General features: G+C 40.8%; 10 protein-coding genes across 10 annotated transcripts; 5 read left to right on the top strand and 5 right to left on the bottom strand.

Annotated features, from left to right (window-relative positions):
- Nucleotides 1–115: 115 nt before the first annotated feature.
- BRETT_002549 (uncharacterized protein) lies at nucleotides 116–4,522 on the bottom strand (the record flags this gene model as incomplete). Its single annotated transcript, XM_041281072.1, has 1 exon — nucleotides 116–4,522. One exon carries the CDS (start codon nucleotides 4,520–4,522, stop codon nucleotides 116–118), a length of 4,407 nt encoding a protein of 1,468 aa, XP_041138863.1.
- Nucleotides 4,523–5,732: 1,210 nt separating this feature from the next.
- On the top strand, nucleotides 5,733–7,058 carry BRETT_002550 (uncharacterized protein; the record flags this gene model as incomplete). The annotated part of the gene is made up of 1 exon (XM_041281073.1): nucleotides 5,733–7,058. One exon carries the CDS (start codon nucleotides 5,733–5,735, stop codon nucleotides 7,056–7,058), a length of 1,326 nt encoding a protein of 441 aa, XP_041138864.1.
- Nucleotides 7,059–7,424: 366 nt separating this feature from the next.
- Nucleotides 7,425–8,064, bottom strand: BRETT_002551 (uncharacterized protein; the record flags this gene model as incomplete). The annotated part of the gene is made up of 2 exons (XM_041281074.1): nucleotides 7,425–7,961; nucleotides 8,032–8,064. 2 exons carry the CDS (start codon nucleotides 8,062–8,064, stop codon nucleotides 7,425–7,427), a joined length of 570 nt encoding a protein of 189 aa, XP_041138865.1.
- Nucleotides 8,065–8,314: 250 nt separating this feature from the next.
- Nucleotides 8,315–10,144, top strand: BRETT_002552 (uncharacterized protein; the record flags this gene model as incomplete). Its single annotated transcript, XM_041281075.1, has 1 exon — nucleotides 8,315–10,144. The coding sequence occupies one exon, from the start codon at nucleotides 8,315–8,317 to the stop codon at nucleotides 10,142–10,144; it is 1,830 nt and encodes a 609-aa protein (XP_041138866.1).
- A 397-nt stretch (nucleotides 10,145–10,541) lies between these two features.
- BRETT_002553 (uncharacterized protein) lies at nucleotides 10,542–12,104 on the bottom strand (the record flags this gene model as incomplete). The annotated part of the gene is made up of 1 exon (XM_041281076.1): nucleotides 10,542–12,104. The coding sequence occupies one exon, from the start codon at nucleotides 12,102–12,104 to the stop codon at nucleotides 10,542–10,544; it is 1,563 nt and encodes a 520-aa protein (XP_041138867.1).
- Nucleotides 12,105–13,610: 1,506 nt separating this feature from the next.
- BRETT_002554 (uncharacterized protein) lies at nucleotides 13,611–17,210 on the top strand (the record flags this gene model as incomplete). Its single annotated transcript, XM_041281077.1, has 1 exon — nucleotides 13,611–17,210. The coding sequence occupies one exon, from the start codon at nucleotides 13,611–13,613 to the stop codon at nucleotides 17,208–17,210; it is 3,600 nt and encodes a 1,199-aa protein (XP_041138868.1).
- Nucleotides 17,211–17,903: 693 nt separating this feature from the next.
- BRETT_002555 (uncharacterized protein) lies at nucleotides 17,904–18,767 on the top strand (the record flags this gene model as incomplete). The annotated part of the gene is made up of 1 exon (XM_041281078.1): nucleotides 17,904–18,767. The coding sequence occupies one exon, from the start codon at nucleotides 17,904–17,906 to the stop codon at nucleotides 18,765–18,767; it is 864 nt and encodes a 287-aa protein (XP_041138869.1).
- Nucleotides 18,768–19,097: 330 nt separating this feature from the next.
- RPC40 (DNA-directed RNA polymerase core subunit rpc40) lies at nucleotides 19,098–20,120 on the bottom strand (the record flags this gene model as incomplete). Its single annotated transcript, XM_041281079.1, has 1 exon — nucleotides 19,098–20,120. The coding sequence occupies one exon, from the start codon at nucleotides 20,118–20,120 to the stop codon at nucleotides 19,098–19,100; it is 1,023 nt and encodes a 340-aa protein (XP_041138870.1).
- A 480-nt stretch (nucleotides 20,121–20,600) lies between these two features.
- Nucleotides 20,601–22,202, top strand: BRETT_002557 (uncharacterized protein; the record flags this gene model as incomplete). The annotated part of the gene is made up of 1 exon (XM_041281080.1): nucleotides 20,601–22,202. One exon carries the CDS (start codon nucleotides 20,601–20,603, stop codon nucleotides 22,200–22,202), a length of 1,602 nt encoding a protein of 533 aa, XP_041138871.1.
- Nucleotides 22,203–23,197: 995 nt separating this feature from the next.
- BRETT_002558 (uncharacterized protein) lies at nucleotides 23,198–25,114 on the bottom strand (the record flags this gene model as incomplete). The annotated part of the gene is made up of 1 exon (XM_041281081.1): nucleotides 23,198–25,114. One exon carries the CDS (start codon nucleotides 25,112–25,114, stop codon nucleotides 23,198–23,200), a length of 1,917 nt encoding a protein of 638 aa, XP_041138872.1.
- Nucleotides 25,115–25,496: the final 382 nt, after the last annotated feature.

Here is a 25,496-nt window from a genome sequence, read left to right on the forward strand (position 1 = left end):
GTTACTTATCTATATTAATGAAGTTTATGCGTGGAAGAAAGGAGAGCTGCGTATACGTAGGGAAAGACTTTAATGCCACCTTTACATCTTTCGTCTACCTTCCTTAATGCTTTTATTAATTCCGCTTGCCTCTTCTGCCTCTCTTTTTCTTCCCGGGCTTTTTTCTCAGCCTTATCCTAGAACCGCGCTTAGAAGCACCTAGAAACGATATACTAGTAGGACGCTGTAGAGGATTCTTGAACGAGATCATGTTATCATTGCTGTCTATAGCTATCGACCCCACCGTATAGTTTTGCTCTTTCTTTTGCGCTTTCTCTTTCTTTTGCGCCTTCTCTTTCTTTTGCGCCTTCTCTTTCTCTTTTTCCTGTCCTTTCTCCTTAGTATTCCTCTTCACCCATCTTTTTCTTTGCCGTCCCTTCAAAGGCGACGATGGTACTACAAGCGGCTTCGTTTCAACAAGTTTGACAGGCGTGACTGAAAACACAGACTCCTCCCTTTCGTCTGGCTGCTCTGATAAGTTCAACTTCTCCATATTCTTTCTTCTCCTGCCCAGTCTTGCACTAATACTCTCAATACCATTCGGCAGAGAGTAGTCTTTTCTTTTCCTGCTTCTTTTCCTGCCTCTTTTCCCAGCTTTGCTTCTGGAATAACTTGTTTCCGTCCATTCTTGATCTCCATCTCCATCATCATACTCAGAGTCAGAAGCAGTGTTATCTGTTCCTGTGTCAATATCATTGTCAGAATTAGTACTAGTGTTAGAACCAGTAGTGCCAGCATTAGTACCAGCATTAGTGCTAATGTTAATCACTGTATTGGCGCCTGTATCAGTGCCAATATTAATGCCAATGTTGATCGTATTAGTTCCAGTATTAATTTCCGTACTATTCCCAATATTTCCAGTACTAGTACCACTTCTGTCATGAACCTCTTCATCTTTTTTATCATCCTTCTTTGCGGTTCTGTCCTCGATCTGCAGTTTTACTTCCGTAGGTCTCGACACATCTAAATCATGCTCTAAGCCACTGCTACTTGATGCTTCCCTACTTGGTTCAAACTGAGATGCAGACTGCTCACTTTCTTGAGTTTCCGTCTCAGAGTCTTTTACCGACTTGTCAGATATGATGTTGACCTCCTTCCATATTTGCACCTCCTGTCTTCCTCCAACTCTCATTGAAATGTTGTCTTTTGCAGACTTTAAATCATCTTCCAATTCTGTATCCATATTTTTATACATTTCTTTCCGATCCGCTTTACCTGTTGTCTCTATAGCTTTAGTAGTATCTACAGTTGACGTACCATTTGATGCACGCCTACTTTTATCAACTGCCATAAGCTGGCCATTTTTTCCACCATTTCCACCATTTCCCAATCTTCTCGGCCCTCTTTTCCTTAACAACTTTTCATCTAAATCCTTCTCCTTCTGAATTTTCACACCATAAACATTATTCATCACATTTTCATGCTCCTGTTCAAGATTGATCAAAACAGGTGCACTTTCTTTCTTGATTAAATCATCTGAATCATGCTTAATCATGCTTTTTTCTTCAGACTCGTACTTAATCCTATTTCTTTCTTCTCGCTGATGACTAATCTTATGTATCATCATATTTCTGGAACGAACTATCGCTTTTTTCTCCTTTCCGATCTCAAGCAAATTTTCTTCCTTGAGAAGTTCATCAGGCACCATCTCAAGCTCTTTTTTATCTCTCTTACTCTTCATGGATGATTTCCCACCGGAAATGTCTCCATCTTTGAATGTGTGATGCTCAATTGTGCTATCTATGTTGCCAACTTTATTCTCTAATAGTATCTTGTTATCTTCATTGTTACGGGCTAACTCAGTTCCTAAAGTTGTTTTTTCCCAATTTTCCATCTTGAGAATTCCACTTTCCACCAACTTGTCCCCAGTGCTTATATCGGTTATGCGATCCTTTTTTTGAATCTCACTGTCTTTATCTTCATTTTGTGTCTTTTCCGGGTTCATCCTGTGAGATATTTCAGCATCTGCATCCTTGATATTCAGAGAACCAACTTTGGATGCAGTAATAGAAAAATTATTCAGTGAGGTATTCTCAAGCTTCTTCGATTCGTCTGAAGAGGGTTCTACAGAATGATATTTCAAGGTTACAGGGAAGCTCAATCTCCCTGCAGGATCATCTTCGGCGTCTTTTATGGGCTTAGGCTCAATTATGATGAGATCGTCATCTTCATTATCGGATTTCACATCATTGCCGGAGGAAGCTTTATCACCATCTGCATCTGCTTTTTGGCCATTTATAATTTTTTCTTTGGCAACTGTATCATTAGTTTCAGTTCCTATTTTACTGCTATCTCCACCAGAAGTCTCTACTTGCTTCTTTAAAAGCTTAATTAACACTTTCCTTAAAGTTGGCCTCATCCTTTTCCTCTCCTCAGGTCTGAAAATATCGTTTGAAACCCGGGCTGTCTTCGACAACACCTTTTCCTGAAAACTTTTTGGATCCTGAAAAAAGACATTCAGATTGTAGATAACATGCAAACCACAGTCGTTAAAGTTCTTTTGACGTGGTATTGGTGCATTATGCCTAACAAAGTCACTGGTATCCAAGTCAAGATTGTACTTGTCCTTGGCGTATCCAATAAGAAAGTTCTTGAGGAGTGGGGCAACGCTTACATGCATCTTTCGAAGAGAATCCAAAATATAAATGTGCCCACTTTCGAAATACTTCTTTCTTTTTCGTAAGAGTCCCTTCTCCTTCGGTATATTCAACTCCTTTCTTTTTGAAGGTGATGATTCAGGCTCCTTTTGCTGCGAAGTACTACCCAACAAATCGTCTTTTTTCACCGGCGATTCATTCTTTACAGAAGATTTAGAGTCATCAGATGCATCATCTTTCTTGAGCCGCGACATCTTCTTCTCAACAATTGCATGATCTCTCCTCTTTGCCATGCTTTGCTTCTTAACTCCGGGAAGATTATATATGATAACGGAATACCAATGAAGCTCAGACATAATCGGAATAATGACGTATTCGTGATCAAAAAGATCGTCTGTTGTTTTGAACCAACTTTTCACGTTGTTATAACAATTCTCAACCACAGAAGAAGGATTAGCCAACTGGGAAAAGAAGAAAGAGTTAAATATCTCCACTTGGTTGTCGCCCAAATGGCCTGCCTCTTTAGCTTTTCTGTAGTTGAAGTTGAGGAAGAAGTCAACAATGGAGTCGTTAATCCAGTTACTGTTGTAGAGACATGTGAAGTCATTATTTGTGATTATCATAGTCTTCTTGGGTGCAATCTTGTAGTGTAAAGGGGGTCGAAAGACAATCTGATCCCGATATGGGATAGCCTCCGTAACAATTTCTGCCACATCTGGTGATAGAACGTTCGTTTGCTTGCCATTAAGATCTTCTGGATGCTGATCATCATCCAAATCAAGCCTTATCTCCATCTTGTGCGCCTTGTGATAGTCGATATTTCTATGCGATCTACTTCTGAGCTGCATGTACGAATCTGACCCGAGTATGCCTACAAAATTCGGATCTTTCACTTTTAACCTTGTCTTTCTCTCCGACCCATAAAATGTCTTTGTGCTCGTTGCTGAAAGGCCAGCATTGTCTGAAAAGGAGCTGACCTTCACCTCTGCACCATATTCTTCAAGACGATGAACAAGGTCATCGTATTTATTTCGGCTGCAAGGATCCAGATGAATTCTGACGGTTTTAAAAGTGACCTCCGATGTTCTCAGCTTGCCTTTCATTATCTCCTTCAATTTCAAGATCACGCATATCCGAAAATCCGCCCGATGCTCACTTATGTATACTATTTCCACCTGGCTTGGTTGAATGTTTATAAACGATGTATCCAACTCATTCCGTATAATAATTCCTTTTGAAGAACAAAACATGGTGAGTGGCTTGCTTGTTCGACATGCGTTAGATCCATCTTTGAGAAAAAGCCGTAGGACTTTCATTTCTGTCACATCTTCCTCGCTTTGCGTTTTCTGCTTTGTAATTTGCATTTCTTCCACATTTTCGATACTCTTCTCTCTATTTTCAGCATCTGGAACATTGATTGGGATGGGTCCATCTTGAAACGAAGGCGATTCAGGCTCATACACCGGTTTTCTATGCAACTGTTTGATCGGGGATGAAATATCAACAATTTTGTTGTGACTTAAAACACTTTGCGCCAGTCTCAAAGATTCATCTATTTGGGAATTAGAAAACGATGCTCCTTCAGGCGGACTCACTAACCGAATAGGCGAGACAGGCTCAATGTCCATATGCAGAGGCCTGGGTGTCAACCGTCGTCTTTTGTGATGATATGTCGAATTTGGCCTTATCGAACCCGTAAGAGTGTCTGTGGGTCTTACACGCCTTCGGCCGACTTGTAATGACCGAAACTTCTTGTTTGCGTCAATTCTATGTATGGATGGTCGAAAAAGTGATGGCGAATCGGAGCTTCCGAGCTTTCTTCCATGTAATCTTGGGTTCATTAACCGCTTCTGCTGATTATCCTCTTGAATTGTGTATATGGCCATCGTAAGAAATATTGCAGCGCCAACTTTTGCTTCTGCCTTAAAGATGATTCTTTTGTACTCTGTTTGTTCTTTGTGAAGAAGAAAAAAATAATAGTTTGCGCTTCACCTTTGAATATATTTGCTGTTTCAAGTTATTGCCAACCTAGTATGAAATTCGTTAAATAATGATCTGTAAATTTGAGAGGCTTTGGCTGGGCATATAATTCAGTCTCAAAGCCTCATTCAATTATCCTGTGACTTGATTACCTAACGATTGACAATAAACGAAAGCAGGTAGTCCTATTATGTTAGTGTGATCGACGTGTAAATGGGTTGAACTTGTATCCTATTGGTATGCGGAGATCAAGTTCGATTTATCGACTGTGCGTTGTTGGGCAACAGAGCGATCCTAAAAAACGGAGGAAAAAAATAGACGATAGAAAAAAAAAAAAAGATAGAGATAGGAATATGGAATATTAGTACTGGTTCACGGATGCGCTGATTCGTTAAGAAACAAAATCCTCTGTTTCTGGTAATGAAACAGAATACAACAATTGCAAACTATCAAACAAATATATTAAAGGAGAAAGAATACGTAAATGCCATTTTCCAATTGTAGAGATAATGAATAAATCTATGGTTTTGATCAATTTTTGTATGTGCCCTTACTGCCCTCTCTGGGGCCATAAACTTGAATTTTATTTGTGCATAGCCACAACTGCTCAGATGTTCTCACAGCCACAGCAGCCATCAGGCATACGATCGACGCGCCGGCATCTGGAAAGGTGAGGAAAATTTTTTATTTTTTGCTCTATGTTAATTTTTCTCGGGAGGTGGGGGAGCCGACAATCCGGCAAGAGACTTCGCGGACGATATGAAAAATAAAAATAATAACAAATAGGGTAGAAAATCTCACTCTGTAGGACTCCACATAATAGTCAGCGGGTTGAAATAATTTTGAGTGGAGATAATTTGTGCATGACAACGAATATTCTTTTTATTCACAACATGCAAGTTTACTTCAAAAATTTATTTAGATCAAGGCTGCAAAGTAAACCAGAGAACAGTGCGTTCATTTAAGACAGGAGAAAGATACATCTTGAAGATATTTCCCTAAAATCTTGTACATAGGGGAAACAGTGTCAGAAATCTTTCCGGAATCTTCAAATTGATCTTTACCAAACGCATTTTTGCCCAAGGAAGTTGATACCAGGAACTGAAGAACGGCAAAATGTTGAGAAGTGGCGTGGCAAGAAGCACACAGCAGGCCCTTATTAGAGGCTCTGGGCTGAGAAATGCTCGTTTCAGTTCAAAAACTATATATAACAATATTGCCTCAATCAACGCAGGGGCACGGTACATGCAGAAAAACTGGAATGTAAGACAATTTCAAACATGCAGCAGTGCAGGGTACCCACAGTCGCCAATGAAGGTGTTTGTGGATACATTCAGAAAGGAGTGGAAAAAGAGTACAGAGCTTAATGATCAGATCAAACAGCTTAAGAGTGCTACTGACGAGATGGGAGACAGTGAGGCATTTAAAAAAGCCAGGGAGGCATATTTGAAGGCACAGAAGCAGTCTGGAACTATTGCAAAGACCGCTGCCAAGGCTGCAGAGGCAGTTGGTGGTGCAGCAGCAAAAGCATGGGATTCACCAGTTGGAAAAGGTGTCCGTAAGACTGTAGAAGCAACTGCAGATGTTGCAGACAAGGTGATCGAGCCTGTGAGGAAGACAAAGGCATATAAGGAGGCAAAAGAGGCGTACGATGAAGGAGCGTCGTATTATGGACTGTATGAGACGAAAGAACAGAGGAGAAAAAGACGAGAGAGGGAAAAATTGAAAGAGCCAAAGACTGTGAAGGCCAACGATGATGCTGGCATGTCAGTTGTGGCTGTGGATGCAAAACCAAAGGAGAGCTTGAAGGATAAGTTCAAACTGGCGCCAAATTCGCCTTTGAAGAAGGCTAGTTCATTTCTTAAGGAGAAATGGGAGGAGGCAGACAACCCACTTCTTGTTTTGATCAGGAACGTTGGCCACAAGATCAACAAGCTTTTCGCAGAGACCGAGAATGCGAAAGTGGTCAAGGCTTTCCAGCAGATGGATCCAAACTTCACAGTGACGAAATTTAACAAGAAGTTGCGTGAATACATCGTCCCGGAGGTTTTAGATGCTTACGAGTCTGGAGACCAGAAGACACTAAAGAAATGGCTTTCGGAGGCACCTTTCAACATAATAATGACGCAGCAGAAGCAGCTTCACCAACAGGGTGTTATAAATGACGGCAGAATCCTCGACATCAGAAATGTTAGTGTTGTGGCATACAAAATACTCGAGCCAAATGAAACTCCCGTGCTAGTTACAGGATCAAGAGTGCAGGAAATCGTTTCATTCAGAAATGCAAAGACTGGTGCCGTGGTTGCAGGATCTGATGAGGATATAGTTGTGTCATCATATGCAATGGTTCTTACTAGAATACCTGAAGAAATGGATGATCCAGTTACTGATGGATGGAGGGTGCTAGAGTTTGTCAAGGGTGGCTCTAGAACGTTTACCTGATGCGATATTTCATAAATTTGTTTTGCTTCTTTCTTTTTTGTTCTTCGTTATCGTTTGTCATTAATTGTAAATAGTGGTACAAATTAGCCATCAGGTTTCATCATATCCTGTTACCTATAATATGTTAAGGTGAAGCATCCGGGCGTTGTGTCTTTTATAAAATCATACTTTCTGTGCGCTAATATAGTGCGAATTGACCATAATGCATTTTTCATAAAATTCTGCATATCAGCAATCCACTTCTTTTTTATAACTTCCCGTTGCATATTCCAATATAATCCGAATCAACCACTATGTATCTTTTCATAACGTACTCTTCCACACAAAATGCTAATGTATCATACTGCACATCCACATCTCACCTTCCTATAGTATACTCTTCTTCTTATTACCTTTGATCCGCTTCTTGAACGTGACTTTCAACGCTGGCAGCTCTCCATCTTCATCATAACCACCATCGCCATCAAAAGTAGACCCACTTTCTTGATTGAAGTTCCAACTGCTAAGCTCATTCTCAAACGCTGACTTGCTTCTGTTATTTATTGCAACTACAGGAGCGTTTGACTCTTCAATATGCCGATCCGGACTTTCTATCTCCTTCTTTTCTCCCTCAGATACTTCACTCCAGCCATTAAGATCTGCGGATACAAACTCTGCCTTTTTCTTATGTAATTCAGCCCGTTTCTTGTTGAAAAGTTTACTTGCACGCCTTGGTTTTTCAACCTGGCCAAAATGCTTTTCTCCCACTTTTGATATAGAATGACCATATAATTCCTTATTTGCTACATTCAGCTGCACTTGCTCTTCTTTATACTTCTTTTTCATCTTGTATATTTTGTCAGACAAGCTCCTTTTGTGCTTGGAACTTGCCTCATGGCCCTTTTTCATATTTGAATCCACAAACTAGTAATATGTTAGTAATATGTTAGTAAGGTTGGAATTTGCTGAAAGAGCAGTTACTCTATCTACTTACCGTTCGACATATCTTACACCAATACCGCGACATAGCGAGATATGTATCTTTTAATTATTTGAAATTGATCGAGAGAACCTCTCTACTAACTTCAAGTAATATGTGACCTGTGCTGAAGAAGCGATAAGAGATATGGATATGAAAAAAAATAAATTGAGTGAAAATATGGATACATGTGGCGACAAAAAAGTTAGGAGGAAACAACTTTTCAGTAGATTAGTGTGTTTTATAAAATACTGGTTTTACAAGTACACGTTGGAAGAGAAACCTTTCACCTCAAACTATGGATAAGACAAGAAATCCAAGTTTGAGATTCAAGCGCAATGTTGATGACAGTTTGAGACCACGACATCATCACCATCATCGGCATCATCACTATCAAGATCAACAAAATAATAAAAGAACGATCCCAGATATTTATCAACAAGCTTCGAAAAAGGAGAAGGATGATGTGGGAAAAGAAGAGAAGGATATAACTTATAAGGATAAGGACATATTGGCCGAATATACTGAGAAGTTTGATATTATTGAGGCTCCTGACTTTATTCCTTCGGATGATGAAAGTTCCTTAAATGCGAACACAATCAACAGAATCAAGGGCAAGGATGGCCATATTAATTTAATTACGGGAGAGGTGATTGATTCTAAACAACGTCAAAAGGGATTTGAGGCAGTTGAAATGGACGAAAATGACAGTAAAAACACAGATGATGGTAATACTTCAATCCAGGCAAGCAAACACAACAAGTCTATTCTTGATGTTGACTACACATTCGGCGATAGGGGAAGTAACTGGAGGATGATAAAGCTTGAAAATATCATTAAAGAAAGCAGATATGGGGAAAAATCTGTTGAAAGTGAGGCTATGAACAGATATGGGGATTTAGCATTATTCTACATAGCAATGGAAGAGAGGGAAGAATTACAAAGAAGAAAGAGGACCAGAGACAAGTCAAAATGGGTATTCAAACCAACAGGTAGAATTGCACGAGAACATGGCTTGTTATTGAATAGGGCACTAGAAGATGATGATTCCAAACAGGAAAGAAATGTTAATAAGAAACAAGTGAATGAGGCTCGAATACAGATGATGAAAGCAAGAATACGGAAACAACCTGACTTTAAGGATAAGGAGGAGAAGTATAAGGAGTTGAAGAGGAAATATGACGAGGTATCTGATGGAAAACCGATACATTCAGCTATTTCCCAAAATTCGTCGCCGATAACAGAAGATGAGATGTCAGTAGAGCAACTTGCAAAAAGAGAGCATTTAATGGGCTCTAATGAGTTCATGAAAACTACAGCGAAACAGTTGGCGTCTGTGAAATCTTTTGATAATGCAGATTTAGATTCCCAGGATGAAATGGCATTCACATTGGCAAAACTTGAAAGTAAGAAGAGGCCAAAGGACAACTTAAAAGCCTTAAAAATGCTCATGACAAATCCAAAACTTGCAAAGGCAATTTCACATTGCACGTACTGCCTCACAAACAATAGGAGTCATCCACCAGTCGTTAAAAGTACGCGGAGTTTTTACTTGAGTCTAATGCCAAGACCAGAAGTCACAGAGGCAGGATGTATGATTGTTCCATACGAACATATTCGAAACTCACTAGAATTGGACACGGACCAAGCAGATGAGCTTAAGGATATGATGACAGAAATTTCTCTTTTATATTTCAAGAAGTGGCATAAAAACGTTATATTTTACGAAAACTCGGTTTCGGATTCTAACCACCTGACAATCAGGGTTGTTCCATTGCCGATCAGCTATAAACCGGATGTGATCAAGACATACTTTGTGAATGGTATACTTGAACATTATGACGAGGCCACAAGTACCCACAAGCCAGTAATAGACACTATGAGTGAAACAGGCCAGAAGTATGACAGTCTTATTGCGAAAAATGCACCTTTCTTCCATGCTTGGTTGACAGCAGAGGGTGGTGTTGGTCATATTGTTGAGGATTCTAACTGGCCCAAGGGTGATCTTTTTGCCAGGGAGATAATTGGTGGAATGTTGAATGTGGATGAATTTGTAGTGCATTTAAAGCTCAGATTTGTTCGAGATGAGGACTTAATAAAAAAACTAAGGGCTGGTTTAGGAGATTGACAGGGAGAGTATGCGTTTGAAGGTGGGAAAATATAATGATGAAATTGAATGAGAGAGATATAATAAAGTAATCATATAAAGTAATTAAGTAAATAAGTAATTAAGCGATTAAGCAATTGAATTGATTGAATTTGGGGGTATGAGACGGAAAAGCAAAATGAATAGAAATTGGAAAGAGTGAGAAAAAGACGACATAATCTAATCTACTGAGATTGTTTATCTAGACAAACAGCACTTACACATGTTCATCAAAATTGTTAACATGATCAAAAAAATTTAAATTTGGATGAAATATAAAAAATACATAGGGCTGCTAAGAAGCCAGCTATGCCTTTGTACAAGTTTAACACAGAACAGAAAATAAAATGAACAATACAGTTTCTAGAGAAATCATCTATCATTTCTTCTCTTCCGATTTCTTTGCATTCACATTCTTCTCATTCTCCTTCTTCTCATTCTCCTTCTTCTCATTCTCCTTCTTCTCCTTTTCCTTTCTCTCCTCCTCAGCCTCCTTCTCAACCTGTTTTCCAACCCGCTTCTGGACCTCAGAGTCATCATCCAAGTTCAACTTATCCTTGACCAAGACAACATTATCCTTCTCCTGAGCACTCTCAGCACGAATCAAGTGCTCTTGCTCCTTAAGAACATTGATACGTTGGGTAAAAGTAGCATTGTCCTGATCGACGTGCAATTCCTGGGCATGGTAGAATTCGATAGGAAGTGCAGTTAAAACAGTCTTCAAGGCCTCATACTGGTCAACGGAACCATTTGGCTGATCGTAAGTGTACGCATTGACAAGAATGGCCAAAGTAGATGGCAATTTATCACGAAGACGCAACTGGAGCCAGTTTTCGAGCCAAGTTCTCATCTGCTGAGGTGTTGCCGTGTATGTTTTGATGCCTCGAGAAGCACAAGCAACCTGGAGCTCCTGAGTTGTCAGACTATCAACACCCTCGTAGTCGATAAGTCTGTCATCAGCCTTAATTTTGAGCATTTTGTGCCTTATCCTGTATCTGAGGATCTGGTCACTTCCATACGGCCGCAAGTTGATGAACTTGGACATGGCCGTGAGGATGCTTCTCGAACAGTTATCCAAGATCAAGTCATCTTTGAAAAGTCTAGCGACTCTCATAAGTTGCTCTTTCGATATCTGGTCCGCTTTGTCATCCTTAAACTTTGCCATGAAGTCCTTGAAGTCCGCTCTCTGCTCATCGGTGATGTCAGTTGGGAGCATCACTTTCTGTCTTGAAGATCTCAAAACGTGACTCACTTTAGTTCTCGTGTTTCTCAAAATCGTCATTTTCTTCTCCCTATCGAGCTTTGACTCGTATGTCGATGGAAGCAAATTTGGGAAGAGCTTCAAGGCAATTGGGAGTAGCAACTCCGCAAAGGGAACAATCACAAAAAAGGCAAATGGGAACAATCTGAGGGCATCTGCAATCGTTCGCTGTAAAAGACGATATTCACGACGCGTAAGCTCGTATCCAGTACCCATTTTGACAAGTAAACGACAAGAAACCTTAATCTCCATACCAAGCAACTTTGTGCCGTCCCAATAATGCTTGAATCCGGCCTTGACACGAGTCATAAGTGGTGGTTTAACCTCTTTTGGCTTTTTTTCAGCTGCAACAACCTCTTTTGAGTCTGATTTCGAATCCTTTTTGGCTGCATCTTTTGCTACTGTCTTTTTTTCCACCTTCTGGGCATCTCTGGCCACCGGGAATGTCGAAAATTCTCTTAATCCAGGAACAAAAAGTGCCGATGCAGTAAAATTTCTTTGCATATTCGAAATTCGCCTTGGTACCACACCAAAAGGCATATGTGCCCTGCTCAAAACTCGGCCAGGATGTGATGGAGCAACAAATCGCATCAAGCTCATTGCAGGTTTCCAACCAACCGGCATCCTGGCAGTTATGCCTATAGTTGCCAATGTCTGGAATGTATTAGCTGTTCCAGGCATGGTTTAAAACACGCTGTTAGAGTCTAGAAAGCAGAAGAAAGACGAGTGGCAGAGTGAAAACTGTACACTATAAGCTTCCTGTGAACTTTGTGGGAGAGTTAAAAGATTTAAATGTGTTGAAGAAGGCAAAATGAATATGCTCTTTTTTTCCAAAAAAAAAATTGGCAAATAGATTGTTGGCCTCTATTTATAAAATCCATGAATCAGATCGCATTAACCAGAGATCGATCGCTTTGGTTATTTTCAGCAAATGTGTACTTTTTTCTTGAGAAAAGAAAAAAATAAATAGAAAGATAAAATTTTTGCTTCCCTTTTTTTGCTTCCTATTTTTGCTTTCCTGTTTCATTCCGATTTTCCTCAATTGTCATTCTAATCCTTTAAATTATAACTAAACCATAAGGACTGACACAATAGCCCTTAATATCAAATATTTTAGTACGCTGGTTCTGCATCTCTTTGTTCTAGGCCAACACGGTTCATATGACAAAACATAATTCCATTATGGTCCGGAATAATTTTGCATTTGATCACGTGTCTTGGTCAGTTATGCCAAATACTGCCGTCTAATGCAATAGAGGTAAGAAGTATGACAGCACTCGGAACCAGAACAATATTTGTTCAGATACCGGTATTTAGAGCAGGTACATAAAAATGAAAATGAATCACTTAAATAAAAGATGCTTTCCTTAACTTCGTTAATGCTCTGACCGTTAATCAAATATTAAATGTTAAATTGAATAGGTATACCTTAATACTGCACGGGGAGGCTGTTACACTACCATTACTTTTTGTAACATATTCTTATGGCTTTTGTTACACATTGCCATTACTTTATCACATATTGCCATTACCTTATCACATATTACTACTGCATCATTATATATTGCTACTACTTTGTTACATATTTTACTAGTTTATTACTTCACCTGTTGCCTTCTTATGCTATCATTTTGCTTCCAGGCCACCGCTCTCTCATTAACTACTTTCTCCCCGGAAAATTTACCGCTCTTTTTTTCACTTCTGGGGGGGGGGGGGGGGGGACACCGCGTGAAAAATTGTGCGAGGAAAAAATTCGCGCTGTGTCCGAGGAGGAAAGTTACAATTACTTAGTCCTACTAAGAATAAATGTACACTACTTGAACTAAAATAGAGGGGAAAATATCCATAAGAAGCAAAAGAGAGCAAGAAGAATATATTTTTGTATATATTCTTGTACGAATTTTCAAAAATCCTAAACATACTAAAACAAGACTGGCTTGTTCAGCAACTCACAGATGACATGTCCCTCTGCTTTTATATGCACGGATGTATACAGCTTCACAGTCACCCTCACTACTTTTCTTGGGCTTTTCTACCCGCACTTAAAAATTTGCATTGGTTTTTTTTTTTTTTTCATCTTTACCCTGTAGCTCGAAAATTCATTTTGTTTCCCCTCGTATCTTTAGGCTCTGCATACTTACTCACGAAAGCAAGTCAAACAGTGGAAATCGGGCTAAGGTATCTGAAATGGCCGAGGAACATAGTGGGACAACAGAGATGGATCGTTTCCCGAAAGTCAAAGAAGAAGACGGGAAACATGGATCGCACGAGGAAAATGGATCTCACGAAGTTCATCATAAAGCACCTTTAAGGGCATCCAAGAAGGGAAGCCGAAAGCGGAGAATCACCGTGGAGGATATACAGATTGCAAGGGAGACCGCGGAGCTTTTCAAGTCGAACATTTTCAAGCTCGAAGTGGACGAACTTATTAAGGAATTGAAGCTCAAAGACTCGCACTGCAAGTTGATGGAAAGAGTGCTTCATAGGCTTCATGATGTTATTCAACAGGTTTCAGAATCAAAAGAGATGACTCTAGAGGAAGCGACAGGTCATTTTGCACAGAATAAGCAGATGAAAGTATCGGTTCCCTACCCCGACCCCAAACCAACAGCTCTCAATTACAAATTTCAATACAGAACTCCACAAGATATATCGTTGGTGGGATCGTTTGGGATCAAAGCTGGGATTCAGCAGCCTGCACCAAATGGAATGGTTATCGATGTGGCGTTGACTATGCCGAAGGAGTTGTTCCAGAAAAAGGACTACATGAACTTCAGAGCATTGTACAAAAGAGCATTTTATATTGCGTATCTTGTCGAGCAGATCGTTCCATTGACCAAGAAAGCCGGGCTACCTCTGAAGTTTGCGTACGAGTATGCGAATGGGGACGTTTTGTGCCCAACTGTGAGGCTGGAGCCAGTCAAAAGAGACAGTAAATCAACAAATAAGGGTAAACAGGAAGACACCCTTTACTTTGATCACACAGGATTTTCAATCAGGCTTTACGTTGCCTTTCCTGACGATGTTTTTGATGCTAAGAAGCTGTTGCCGGACAGAAACTGCATTCGAATCAAGGCAGATGGAGTCAGCATCGAGGATTTGCCACCTACTCCACTTTACAACTCATCGATTCTCACTTCTTGCAGCTACAGCTGCTATCTAAAGTATCTCTACACATCGAAAAAGATGGCCGAGGCATTCCGGGATGCGTGCGTTTTGGGCAACTTGTGGCTCAAGCAGCGTGGTTTTGGATCGAACATGAATAGCGGCGGTTTTGGACACTTTGAGTTTGCAACCTTGATGGCAGCTTTGCTTGAAGGAGGTGGAGAACACGGAAGCAAGGTTTTGTTGCATGGATTTTCCAGTTACCAGCTTTTCAAGGCCACAATTCGGTACTTGGCGACCCAGGATCTTTGCGATGATGGTTATCTCTCATTCTTTTCCATTGTTGGAGAGCGCAGCTCCGTTTACAAGACCGGAGGCTTCGGTGTTCCGACGATCTTCGATAAAAACACTAAGATCAACATTTTGTGGAAGATGAGTGCATCGTCGTACGGCCTTCTTCGGCATTATGCGGATGTCACCTCGAGACTTCTTAACGATGTTGTTGAAGACCGATTCCAGCAGACGTTCATCATGAAGGCGAACAGTCCAGTGTTGCAGTACGATGCCTTAGTGCAGATACCGCTGGCAGTGCTCGGGAAGGAGCAGGAGTGCTTTGGGTCGTTGGAGAAGATCTCATTTATCACTTTCGACAAGTACGTGTGTGCGAAAATATCAAGAATCCTCGAGGTTGCATTGCGGGGCCGTGCCGCGTACATTAATGTTCGTGTTAGGCGGCCAGTTTTGGACACGTGGTCTCTCGGACATCGCCGGCCGTATTCTGAAGTGTCGAACAGCACAAAAAGCATCGAGATAGGGCTGATTTTGGACCCGGCGGAGTCTGAAAAGAGGATCACTAAGGGCCCCTTGCACTCGCAGAAGACCGAAGGTGAGAAGTTCGCTGCTTTTTGGGGGTCAAAAGCCCAGGTTAGGAGATACAAGGATGGAAACGTCCAGTACAGTTGTCTCTGGCCATCATCTACGAAGGAATCGCCAACAATTACCGTCTTACGGTACATTTTGGACCTGCACTTGGCACATTCCGGGGACCTCTCGGACAACATAGTTGTGAATAACAGCAGGTTCAATTCTTTGCTCCCCCGTCCACTTACACCTGCCATCAACAATTCGCACCCGCTAATCATGCCTTCGCACTTCCAGGAGCTCCGGGCATCTTTTGACAGTCTTTGCAAGATTATATACCGGCTGGAAGACCTACCGTTGGCAGTGAAGTCGATTCTCCCTGCTTCTCCGGCACTAAGAGGAACTTCGACACTTGTTCCGGTTCCGTTTGCCGTGACCAATCCAGACTTCTTCAACGAGTGCATCTTGCAGTTTGAGAGCTCGACTCGTTGGCCCGACGAGTTGTATGCGTTGGAAAGGACCAAAACAGCCTTCTTGTTGAAGATAAGCTCGTTTGTCGACAGGCACAAGGGCTACAAGTGCGTGTTTTCACACGAGAACATCATACCTTACATGGCAAAAGACGTCATGACCAGGCTTAACGTGCTAACTCCGGAGGGATACGGCTTCTCCATAAGGGTTTTGACCGAGAGAGACGAGGTTTTGTATCTCCGGATCATCGAGAATGCCGATGCAAGGCAGAAAAAGGCTGCCACAGATGCTTATCTTGCCTTTATGAGGCATTTCATGGGCAGAGTCAAGCACCACAGGGCAATGAGCAGCCTGGTGACTCGTTTCCCCTTCTTTGGGCCCACCGTCAGGTTGTTCAAGAGCTGGCTGGACTCTCAGTTGCTGCTTGTGCATTTTCCCGACGAGTTGGTCGAGTTGATCGCCATTCAGTCGTTTATAGACCCAGCACCATTTTCTGACGAGCCTTCGAGTGTTGGTGCCGGATTTCTGCGCATTCTAAACTTTATAGCACACTGGAACTGGCGGGAGGATCCGCTCATTCTAGATCTTTCGAAAAGTCTCGAGGAAGGCGGGGAATCAGACGCTATTGATGCTAAATTCAAGGAGACACAGGTTGCAGGAAGGAAAACCGGTGCTCTTAGCCCGCAGGAGCACAGAGTGATGTACGAGAACTTCACAAAGCTCCGGAAAGACGATCCCAACGGAAGTCATGTGCAGATGTTTGTTTCCAGTCGCGAGGACCCATCCGGAAAGCTGTGGTCGACGAATTCCATCGGAATTCCGATCATTTCGCGGCTTACCGCACTTTCCAAGGCTGTCATGGGCCTAATTTCACAATCCACGCATCTGGACGACAACCTGATCAAGCTGATCTTCACACCTGCTTTGAAAGACTTCGATTTTGTGATCGAAGTCCGCAGCCCGTTCGACTTGAGAGTGAAGTCGGGAGTTCTTCCTCGACACACTTTCAAGAACTTGATCCATCCTCTGCAAGACTTCTCGTTTGTTTCCGAGTGGTGCGACCCACTCCAGGAGTACTATGAAGAGCTCAGAGCACGATTCAGCAACGTGGCAGTGCTGACATCGCACAGATTCACCTGTCTAAGTGATGAAGAGAAAGGAACCGGAAATGTGATTGCTGGAGTTTTCAATCCGGCTGTCACTCGCGGGAAAAAGAAGTTCCGCGTCAATATTGGTTTTGATATCAAGCCAACTGAGGACGAACACGTTGAGTGTAATAAGGAGTCTATTCTTGGGCAAATGGTAAGGTTAGGCGGCGACTTGGTTGTCTCCGTTCACCAGTATCATTGATGGTTACAAATTAGTATTTGTATGTTGCTATTACATCATTTATACTGCAACATTATTACTATACTATTGGCATTATATTAATACTATACCGTTGGCATTATATTGATATTATACCATTGGCCTTACGCAGCTCACAACACATACATTCTAGAGATACTGTTTTTCTAATTGAATTTTTGAAAACCTTTTCGACCCTGCACCTGTTCGAACCCGGGTCGTTCCGGTCGGACAACTTAATATGTATAATAATGTTTATCATGCTAATAACATAGCGTGGGTAATTATCTGCTGTATAGTGATTGGTAGCTAGTTTGTGGGATAGTAGTAATGAGAGAGGGAAATGAAGTTGGATAAAAGAAAATTGTAGTAAGATAAACAGTAAAAAAACAGTGCTAAAATAATCAAATAATAGTGGAAAAAAGAAATATAATAATAGTGGAAAATATAATGGCTAAATGAAATAATAGTGAACGCAATAGCCAAATAAAATAAATAGCTCCCTCCAGTACCATCTCGCTTTATATGAAAATCCACCATGTGATGTTTTACAACCCAACCGTTTAATTATCTCCGAGTTTAATCATCTCAAGTTTAGTATAGAAAGACATTGCTGGAACTGTAATTTACTCTGACATGCAGCATTTTTCGTTGTACTTGTTATCACAATAACCGCAACACACAGAAAGCGAAGATATGAAGATCAAAACTGAGAGTATAGGAAAGGCACTCGGGAAGAACAGGCAGAAAATACTAAAGGAGAAGAAGACGGAGGAGCAGGAAGAGTTTATGTCGTCCATCAATATAATATGCCAAATGGTACTTGTTGTTCTCTATTATGCAGATAATTCCGTATTGCTTCTTTTGCTTCGATCATTTGTCCAATTCATGATTAGCCGGCCGCCGAACACACTTGAGAGTATACGAGGGGCATCCTCTGATTGGTCGAATATGTCCACTCCAAATAAAAAGCTTCTTTCGCAGAAACTTTTGAGTTTAATCATGTTCTCCACGCTTGTGGTGTTTATGTTGCATATACTTGTGTACTGTTGGCAAGACCTATGCAGGGGTGAGCCAAGCGACGTTCTGGATGATGATTATAGATATCAGCATGGATATATACTTTTGGCGTTTGTTGGTGAGAGGAGATTCACCTCTGCATTTGCCAAAGCACTATATCTTATCTCATTAGATTTTTTGGTATTTGCTGTTCAATGCATCATGTTCTGCATCAACTACAACATTAATATGGGTCTTTCCAAGGGGATTGAAGTTGCCGATCATGAAGAGGAGGCTGGAAATGAGGATCGATCGCCTGAGTATGATGGCTTGCAAGGAAACATTCTTATATATAGCTTTAGCCCGATTTCTATACTGTCGAAGGTGATCAAATACACAAAAGAAGAAACTGCAGAGGAGGAGTCAGCAGAAAATGCTGATAACAATGCTGAAGATGCAGAAAATAATCATTTTGGCACCGGCTTTGGATCCATGTTCTCAAGTAATGTCAATAACCCATTTGAGAACTTCGGTAGACTCCATGCTGGAGATATGGTTTGATACGGTTAATATTCAACGAGCTAATGAATGTACTAAAAATGTAAGTAATACCGTATGATGGGTAAAGAGATAGAGTCATGAATATGTAGAGGTGATTAACCATGAAAGTCACTTAAGTAACCATAGAAATCATTTAAGTGGGCTTTTATTTATCTTACACTGTTTCCAATTCTCATATCGCACTTACATTGTATCTAAGCCTTACGTCGAGTTTGACATCGCCTTTAATTAATTTTGAATTGTTTACACTCAAATTTGGATCTCTTTCAATCCATGGATATACCTTTAAATCTAGTACATGAATCATGCTTCAGCTTTCAAGTGTTGGCCTCATTCAACATTACCAATTGGACAGTTACGGAGATAGTCAGCCTTGTTTTTAAGAACTCTGACACTCTTAAAGAAGATCTCCTCCGGCAACATTGCACCAGTACTCTCAACATTGAAGATAAAGTGATCCCTGATCCTGCCCAACTTCACCTTGCCGTTGAATTTCTCGTGTCGAAGAACTTCCCTGGAAACAGTATCCTTTCTGGCATCCTTCACATAGGCCTCACCTTTATCATTAATACCAATAACACCTGATGGGAAGCAATCCTGGAATTCCAGGGCATCCTTTCCTGTTATAGGTTCCTTGATATCAATCAAAGGTAGCAATCTGTAAGAGGCAGTTGCGACAGGTGAGAATTTGGCATGATCTGCACCAATTCCAAGCACACAATGTGCTCTTAAAGAAATTTCCTGACCAGGACGAAGTTTGGCCAATAGAATATTTGGATCACAGGGCACCACCGGATGGTCCTTGAATGTCTCAACCTGCCTTCCCTGGGGTTCGAACTTCAAGTCCTTAGCGTAAACATTGGAGTTCTTGTATAAATTTTCTGGCCTGTTGTCTCCTTTAACTGCATTTGGATTCCGGGTGCAGCTCACATTTAAGCTTAAAACTATGGTGTTCTCATCCGTGAATTTCTCTTTTTCCTCCGCATTCGGATCCACCCAACTGAGAAGATCTGGATCCACTTTCAAGGGCACAAGTCCCAACCTGTGTGCAAGAACTTCATCCTGGATAACTGATGTATTGTTGAACATGTAAACAAACTCTATTGCCACACTTGGGACCTCGGATATCATAATTCTTCTAAATGCGTTGGCGATCGAAGTGTCTAGTCCTATTAAATCAAAGTTAGCTGTTCTCTCTGTGATGTATGAAATGTTTAGTTGGAATTTCTTTTTGAAAGCTTCTAGATCCCACGCCTCACCTATATCTTTGGAATAAGCTGGGAAATCGTTCGAATGGGTGTTGGTAACCCTATCGCTCTCGATCCCAATAATGTTTGATCCTAGTTTTGGCATATTTCCTTACTGATTGTGTATATATCCTATCTAGATGCTTGTTTCTAGTGTTTCTAGGAGAAATCGATGGTCCTAAACAAGTGCCTTTAAGATTGAACTAATATTTTCAAGATAAATTTTTTTTTTTTTTTTTTTCAACTTTTTTTTTTACTTAACAGTGAAATTTTTCGCACGCTGGGAACATAATCTTATTCTACTTTCAGAACTTTAACATCCGTACACAGAAATTTCTCCTTGCCCCAGTTAATATGTGCCAAAATAGAAGCCAGACACACATATCCTTTCTCGTATCTGTCAAGGCAATTAACACAATACGTGCACACTACAAGGCATATCTTAGCGTTTATTGAATTTCCAGGTCTTTGAATTTAGGTGGGATTGCGTTACTTATCTTTTTTGTTCAATTATTTTCTTATCTTGCATCTTATTACTGCTCATTTGATTTGTACATTCCAAAATAAAAATCAGAAAGTGAAATAAATGAGCGAGCAGAATACCAAGCAAGAAAGCCAATCTCCTAAAGAGGAAATTACACAACCAGTCCCAAGACCAATAAGCGATGATGATGGGCTAGGCTTGCGTGCAAGGAAATTAGCCAATCGTAGCTCTTTATTGCTTGGCATGAGCAGCAGCATTTCGACAGAAGAAGAATTAGAATCTGAAGATAAAGACGCACAGAAGCTTGCAGATTCTGGAAAGAGTATATCGAACAAGTCAAGTGATCAAGAAGCGGCTCCTAAATTAGCGCAAATCCCGAAATTACCACCAAGAACTCCAAATCAGGCGACAGATGCACAATTTGACACTCCTAGGAATTATGGACTTGATAGAGTTGCAGGTGAAGCATTTGAGTTGGGATCTCCATCAAAAGATCAACCTGCAGACACCTTTTCAGATGATGATTATGGTGATGAGCAACCACTAATTGAAAAAGTGTTGAGTAGTCTTCTTAGAGAGAGGGCTAGCGAAGTTGATGATGTAATTCACAGCATACCAGAAAAGCTTCGGGTATCAGGAGAGGAATGCTTGAAGAAATTACATTCCAGTGATGAGCTGATTGAGATTCTGAGTGAGGTTGAATCAGGGAACTTTACGAATCCGGATCACGAGACCGTTTTTTCTCTGATTTTGGGCGGGTTTAAGATAGCAGACGAAGTTGAAAATGCAGATATCACAGGTTTGAATGCTGACCTATTCAAAAACACAATAAAGTCACTCTCGTTGACTAAAGAGTTTAATGAGGACCAGATGGTAGAGGATATGATGAAAATATGTTCAATATCAGGAGAAGAGTCTCCGAACCCACTTGTGTGCTATATCCACACTGAAATCCACTCAATTAAAACTTGCCTAGTTCTTGAGTTGCTTATGAGTAGATTTGTCACTTCGAACAGCGAGTTCGAATTCTTGCTTCTGCGATCGCTAGAGACCAGAAATCCACAACTCATCGTCAAGAAATACAACTCTGGAGAATTATCATTAGTAAAACTAAAAGATTCGATAGCCTCCGGCAACATTTGGCTGGATCTAATCACTAAGGTAGAGAGTTCAGGTATGGGTCCAGAACTTGTGAAAAATAGTGTTGTTTATGGATTCAAATCCTTGATAGATCCTTTGGTCACGTGCATTATTTCCCCAGAAGATGAAAAATTGACGGATTTGGCAGTGCAATCGGATCTATGCAAGTATCGCAGAGAGTACTCCATTATTAAGGAAAATTCCGATGCATTTTCTACCGATAATACAATAGTCAAGGAAAGACAAACATTGGAATTTTTCCGTGAGGACTTGAAGAAGAAAAAGCAATCCTATACTGACTTGCTGAACAATTACAAACAGCTAAATGAAGAAAGATTCAGCAACGACAGTACCCTAAAAAAGCTTAAAATGGAAAACGAGGAGCTTAGGAAGAGATTGGATGATGGCAAAAAGGAATTAGGCTCTAAGCTCTCGGACTTTGAAGTTATCAAAATAAATAACGATAAGAATGAAGAGATAAACAAGATGAATGAAAACTTGAGGCACGAGATAGCCAGGGTCAGTTCCGAAATAGGTGAGCTCTCGTTAAAATTGAAGAAATAAAACACGACGAATATTATTACGATTATGCTCTTCATATTCATGAGACAAAATGTAGAATTGGTGATGAAAGGTTTGATGACTGCAATTGTTCGTTTTTTAAAAATCTGGCCTTTTAATAATACTATTTGGTGACAAGCCTAAGCCAATAGGTGCAAGCAATTGAAATTAGGTTGAAATCCGGATCAATATGTCGCATTATCTTTAATCCGAGTGACTATTACGTCATAATGCACACAGTTAAGTCATAATGTGATTGATGTATATACAAATACACATATATAATTTTTTGCACAGGGCCGTGCAAGGCTGTGCAGGTAGTAATAAAAACACGACATCTCTTAAAGCCGGAGAGGTAGCTGTTGGTCGGGAGTTAACTATTCGTATTATGCATTCAAATAAATCTTAGTATATATTTTATTGTCAAGAAAATAGTGCTACTTTAAAGGTAGTGTAGAGAAAAAAATATTAGAGTTAGGTAGCTGAATCTTCAGAATTGATTATTGAACAACGAATTCTGAACATTGGGCTTTGAATATTGGACAATAAATGAAATTGTAATATTGTGTATTACGTATTGTGGTGATTGTGATTAATAAAAATAAGAAGAGCATGAACAAGAGATATGAGGGAGCATTAAGCTCCGGCGCTTAAATGACATCTTTAAGAAAAGCAAACATGGAGTTTTTAAATGGACTATCCGGAACAAACTCAAAACATCTGAAACTTGAACGTGGTATGTGATTACTTAACTCTTTAATTCATCGGTGGATGAGTCTCCTTCTATTTGAAGCTATTTTGAGCAAGATTACAGTACATAAAAACCTACTAAATTGTAGGCACGTAGTAAAAGCAAATAATGAAGCAAGTAGTGAAAGCATATTGCGATAAAACCTATGACATAAAAGAATGATAGTAAATGGATAGTTCACATTAAGTCATCAAGAATATAAAATAAAATGAAATAAATCGAAAATAAAAGCTAAATACATACATCATCACTCTATGTGAGAGACAGTCTCTTTTTGTTCTTCCCATGAAGAATTTGTAACAGCCATCCGGTGGGTTTCGTAGAGAGGAGGCAACTTCTTGATCTTCCGGCGTAGAATATGTCTCTGGAAACCATTTATTAGAGCCTTAGTCTGGTAAGAGGCATGTTTGTAGGTAGGAACATCAAAGACATCATCCAACTCTTCTAAAGTCAAATTCTTAGTTTCAGGCAAGAACCAAAGCACCAATAGGAAGCCAACGAAGTTCCATGCGGCATACCAACCAAAGGCACCTTGTGGCTTGAAAGCCTTCAAAAGAGAAGGCCACGTGAGAGAAAGAACAAAGTTGAAGAACCAGCAAGTAGCGGTTGCAAAAGACATGGTAACATTTCTGACATATAGAGCGGCACACTCGGCAGAATAAGTGAATGGAACAGGGCCTTCAGACGAGGAGTAAACGATGGTAAAGAGATAGATACCCAAGGAGATAACTCCAACTCTTGCCTGCATTTCAGACTCTGGAATCCAGAATGAGAAGCCCGCCAAAAGAAGGAACACAGCCATGAGTGGGAAGGAGAAAAGAAGCAATGTTCTGCGGCCAAACTTGTCGATCATGAAGAAGGCAGGAAGTGCAAACACCCAGTTGAGCATACCAAAGCCCCAGGAGGCAATAAGTGCACTTCTTTCGGAGAATCCAGAGTCGACGAATATACTGGATGAGTAGTATGCGATGACGTTAATACCGCAGAATTGCTGCATGAACATGCACACCCAGGCACCAAAGGCACCGTTTCTGTTTCTCCTGACGGTAATCATCTCCTTGATCTTCCGGAAGAACGAGAGATCACTTGAACCTTCCTCCATGATGAGAATACTGGCGTAGAATGTGTCTCTTGCAGCCTGAAGTTCGGTCGAACGAAGTGCTAACATGGATTTAAAGGCGTCCTTATGGCGATTCTTTCCCATAAGCCAACGGGGAGACTCTGGGCAGAAGAGAATCTGTCCGGCAAGAACAATTGATGGAAGCATGGCTGATCCAAGCATCAATCTCCACGAGAGACCTTCACCAATGCCATGGGCAGGGATCCTGTAGAAGGCCAAGGAGAAGACGTAGCCAAGCATAATTCCAAAAGCAGTCCATATCTGCCAGTTCATAACCAAGCCACCTCTAATTCTGGCTGGGGAGCTCTCGGACGAGTAAACTGGCACAGTCGTGGTGTTTGGACCGATGGCAAAGCCGAGGAAAAACCGCGCGATGAACAAATGCCACCAGGTATTCGTTAGAGCAGACCAAAGACAGGTTAGAATGGCAATCACACAGCAGATGAAGATAGTACCTCTTCTGGAGAAGCGGTCATTCATCCAGTCGGTCATCCAGCACGAGATGCAGCTTGCAGACAAGTATGGGGCGCAGTTAACCAAACCCTGAAGCCACTTGTCTCGGTCGGAGTCTCCACCAATGCCAAAAGCCTTTGGATAGTACAAGTTTGCACCGTTGATCACAGTTTCATCCATTCCCTGCATGCATGCAGCCATGGAAGCTGTGCAAACCAACCAATACATCTTCCAAGGAAGAGCCCAAGGGTGTTGCTCCTCCTTGTAGAGCGACTCCTTATCCTTCTCCGAGAGAAACGTCATCGAGTTGTATCCTCGAGGATCTCTTGCAATTGCTGCAGCTTTGGCAAACAAATCTTCATCCAAGCTGTTTTTCTTACCATAAGCCCGGCCCATGTTCATCACCTCCTCCTCCGTGTAGTTGGAGAGTAAGTTGGCTCCGTGTCCATTGCTGTTGTTGTTGATGTCATCTGCACTGGAGTCATCAGTCAATTTTTCTGGATCCACCGACGAGTTGGCCGATCGGTTGTCAAAAAGACCGTTTTCCTCTTGCTTTGTGTTTTCTTTTGGTGTGCCCGAGGACGTTGACATTTTGGAAGTGGTTACAATAAGTTTTTAGGTTGCTATCTGAGTTTTTCAGTGTGCTTCCTTAGCTATCTGAGTACAATTGTACCTCAATGAGTGATTTCTTGGTTTTGAATCGTATTCGTATTAGGCTTTGGAATCTTTCCTCTAGTCCGGCTCAAATACTATACTTAAACGCTTCTTCTTATATCCCTATAGTATACCTAAACTTTCTGTATATGGATCTGTCTAAAGTAACCAGTTAAAAAAATGTGTTCCTGATTAGGTATTTTTTTAGCTGTGTCTTGAAGTTGATATGGTAAAAAAAGAAGATAGACAAGCCTCTAATCAAAATCATGAATTCACTCAACTATAGGGAAACAACATCCCTTTATATACCCGAAAGACG

Source organism: Brettanomyces bruxellensis, chromosome 9, assembly GCF_011074885.1.
Source record: "Brettanomyces bruxellensis chromosome 9, complete sequence".
Classification (NCBI taxonomy): Eukaryota; Fungi; Ascomycota; class Pichiomycetes; order Pichiales; family Pichiaceae; genus Brettanomyces; species Brettanomyces bruxellensis.